This window comes from Ostrea edulis, chromosome 8, assembly GCF_947568905.1.
Source record: "Ostrea edulis chromosome 8, xbOstEdul1.1, whole genome shotgun sequence".
In the NCBI taxonomy this organism is placed as follows: domain Eukaryota; kingdom Metazoa; phylum Mollusca; class Bivalvia; order Ostreida; family Ostreidae; genus Ostrea; species Ostrea edulis.
The window spans coordinates 35,457,033-35,460,374 of NC_079171.1; the positions used below are offsets into that span (position 1 = coordinate 35,457,033).

At 36.3% G+C, this 3,342-nt stretch overlaps 1 protein-coding gene across 1 annotated transcript in view; it reads right to left on the reverse strand.

Moving 5' to 3' along the window:
* The window catches only part of LOC125675420 (uncharacterized), a 3,539-nt gene extending 1,287 nt beyond the window's left edge, over window positions 1-2,252 (reverse strand). Inside the window, exons 1-2 of the mRNA XM_056147588.1 lie at window positions 1,444-2,252; window positions 1,322-1,332 (exon numbers count right to left, since the gene is read on the reverse strand). Coding sequence (XP_056003563.1) covers window positions 1,322-1,332; window positions 1,444-2,204 — 772 coding nt within the window. The 5' untranslated portion in view covers window positions 2,205-2,252. The remainder of the gene's footprint in view (window positions 1-1,321; window positions 1,333-1,443) is intronic.
* Window positions 2,253-3,342: the final 1,090 nt, after the last annotated feature.

A 3,342-nucleotide genomic window follows, 5' to 3' on the forward strand; every position in this document is an offset into this window, starting at 1 on the left:
TAACAAGCTGGGGGGGGGGGGGGGGGGGGGGGGGGGGCTCGTTTCATCACATGCGATAACAAGACCATGTTGATGATAACCAGATACAATTCCTGAACAACAAAAGAAAATCACTGTAAATATGATTGTGACAAGTAAAGAATGGCTAACTGGGTCAAATTAGATACTGTAGTGTCATGTGTTAACTTGTAAATAGGATAAGCATAACAAATCTATAATGAATGGAACGATAAAAATAGTAATTCTAATTTACCGTCAAATACATTTTTAAAAAAAAAATGCCGCGGTGGTCTAGAGGTAGAGCGTTCGTCCCGCATGCGGAACGTCGGGGTTCGAATATCCCGGCCGCGACAGACCTAAGTCGTTAAAACAAGTAGTGACAGTTCCATCGCCAAACGCTCTGCATTAGGTGTGAATATCACGGGTCCTCGGAGTTGACCTTAAAAATGGATGTCCCGTGTCACAGAAGGTGTAGCACGCTAAGGAACTCTCACTGCTCGATGGCCGTAAGCGCCGAACGTAGCCTGCCAAAATTCATAGCCCCTTCACCGGTCTTGGTGATGTCTTCATATGAGTGAAAAAAATTCTCGAGAGGGACGTTATGCAAGAAATAATCAATCAATCATCTTTTAAAATTATAGAGTATGTTATCTTTTCTATAGCATGACATCGTGTCAAATTAAAAACTATAATCAAAAAAACAAAACCAACAAATTATATGTTTATATTCACTTTTCCAATGTTTGCATTCTTTACTAATGGAAATGATAGCCATTTCCTCAAAAATGCAGTGCAATTGTGAACAATACGCTTATGAAACTTTATAACAGTATACGTCTATTTAATTGACAGTGAATTCTGACAGAAATAAAAGTAGAATACAAATAAATACCCGATCACGTTAGCGATTCATGAAATTGGCCGATGTGAAGTGTCGCAGTTCATAAAGTATGAATATAAATTACTCCCCCCCCCCTTTTTTTCAATTTTTTTTTTGGTGGCAATAATTTCTCTGCATAATTTATTATACGGGTAGAAGGCCAATCTCTAAAGCTTACAAAAAGCGTGAAACGATTACATGAATCGAAAGAGGGATGGGATAGAGTGGGAATTCATACATTTCAGAGAAACAGAGAAATTATTGCCACAATTTTTAAAAAATGAAAAATGGGGGGGGGGGGGGGGGGTTGGGTTAGTAATATCCATACTTCAGGTGTCAAAGAGTTCATAAACTCACGTATGTTAAAAAATAAAATTCATTTTTCAAGTATTATCGCTGTCTTTATATTCATTATAATTATTCAATCTCTCAAAGTGAAACCTGCATTAGAACTGTTGAGAGTAATGTAAATTTAGTCAATCACTCAAAGTGAAACCTGCATTAGAACTGTTGAAAGTAAGGTAAAATTAGTCAATCTCTCAAAGTCAAATCTGCATTAGAACTGTTGAGAGTAATGTATAAAAGATGTAGGATAATTACCAGTTACAGTTGTCAAAACTCCAGAATGTGAATTCTCGAGGTCCGAAAATTGAGCTGAAAATTTGTTGTCCGTAGCCATTAATGTCGCGTTGAAATTTTCCAATGACGTATTCACAGACTCGAACATCGCTAGGGTCTTTTGATCAATGACGTCCGGAATTTCTCTTTCAATTTGACGAGTGTGTGCGTTTAGATCCAGTAAGGTTATAGACAAATACCGTACCTCGATTTTAATGTCTGCCAGTATGTCTGAAACATTAAGTTCAAATGCCTTCCGATCAATATCGATTTTTCTTTGGAACTCCTCGTGATTTTCAGTAATTTGTGTTATGTTTCTTTCCATTTCTTCGAGGCGCCTATTTTGTACTCTACTCTCATTTTTCAACACGTGATTTTCGAGTTTTAATTCCTGGACTTCTGTTTTCAGTACCGAAATTTCGTGATCAGTAGATAACTGTAGAGTTGAAAGTTTCTGTTCGGCCACAGCGAGGTTTTCCTTTAGAGTCAACATGTCTTTCATCAACGCGTGGACATTTTTGACCAAGGTCATTCTGATGATAGTTTCTTGATTCAGTAGTTGTCTGAACACGTCCACATTTTGACTGTCCACTCCGACGAGATCTTGATTTGTAGAATTATGCACATTGTCGTCTGTTAGGAGAGAGACTGCCGCGGTTTTTACGATCACAGCAAGTATCAGCGTAAGGTACCCCGCGACTTTCATGTTGGCAAGTCGTACTACACTGACCGTCAAACACGTGCTGTATTTATACCAAATAGCAAGTAGGACCAATTAAGAAGGATGCATCAGCTTTAAAATAGATGATGAATTTGATTGTGAGACACAATCTTTTTCCACTAAGATGATGTTCCTGTAGAATAAAGAGCACGAAATGGCGATAACACAACTGTAACGATGTTGTTCATATCTTTTTTCAAGATTATTTTATCAAAATCTTGGAAGGATATAATGAGATTTTTTTTACAAACAGGTTACGAACTACTTAGTAATCGTTATATTTCAAGTAGCTTTTTTAGATTACCAATTTTCGGAAATTAAAATATTGTGCAAGAGCTGTCCATAAAATTGAAAATGTCAGTATGTTCTGTGATGTTACCAACTCAAGCTCTGACTTTTTACTGTGTTTTATCTAACAAGCAATTCTATATAACACACTACAACACGTGCAAACTAAAGGATATTTATTGCTGAGAAAGGTTATGACAGGACCCTCTTTTGATAATTTTAATTGAACAAACACGTAATCAGAGCCAGATGTCAGTATTTAATAAACATTCAGTTTCATCCTCATTACATGTTCCATTTAATGCTTTTATTTTGCACGATATCAGCTATAGATTAACAACTGTTAAATTTTGGCAAATAGCACTGAAATATGAGGTTGTAATCAAAATCGTAGTTTTTTTTTCATGTTCCATTTAATGCTTTTATTTTGCGGGGGGAAGTCTCATTATGGGGAAAGGCTCACTCTACAACACCGGTCTCTTAATTTTGTGTTCTTTATAAAATTGATGATATTGGTCACTGGCCATTATCTTTATTTGTTCATCTTATAAACTCCTTAACAGCCAAATGTGACAACACGAGTATTAACCCTGACACAACGCAGCTATTGTAAATGTATATTTCTTTCATTTTACTCGATGCTTGATGGGGTTGGATCGCATAATATTCACATCCACAATTGGTTACACTGTTATGAATATATATACTGTACACTAAAAATCTATAATGCAAACTGTCAACGTTTAAGGAGCGTAAATGAAAAAAGAAAGCAAAACTTTAGGGATATTAAGGCCTTGTTCATTTGCGGCGGAAGGGTGTGTGTGTTAAGATTTTA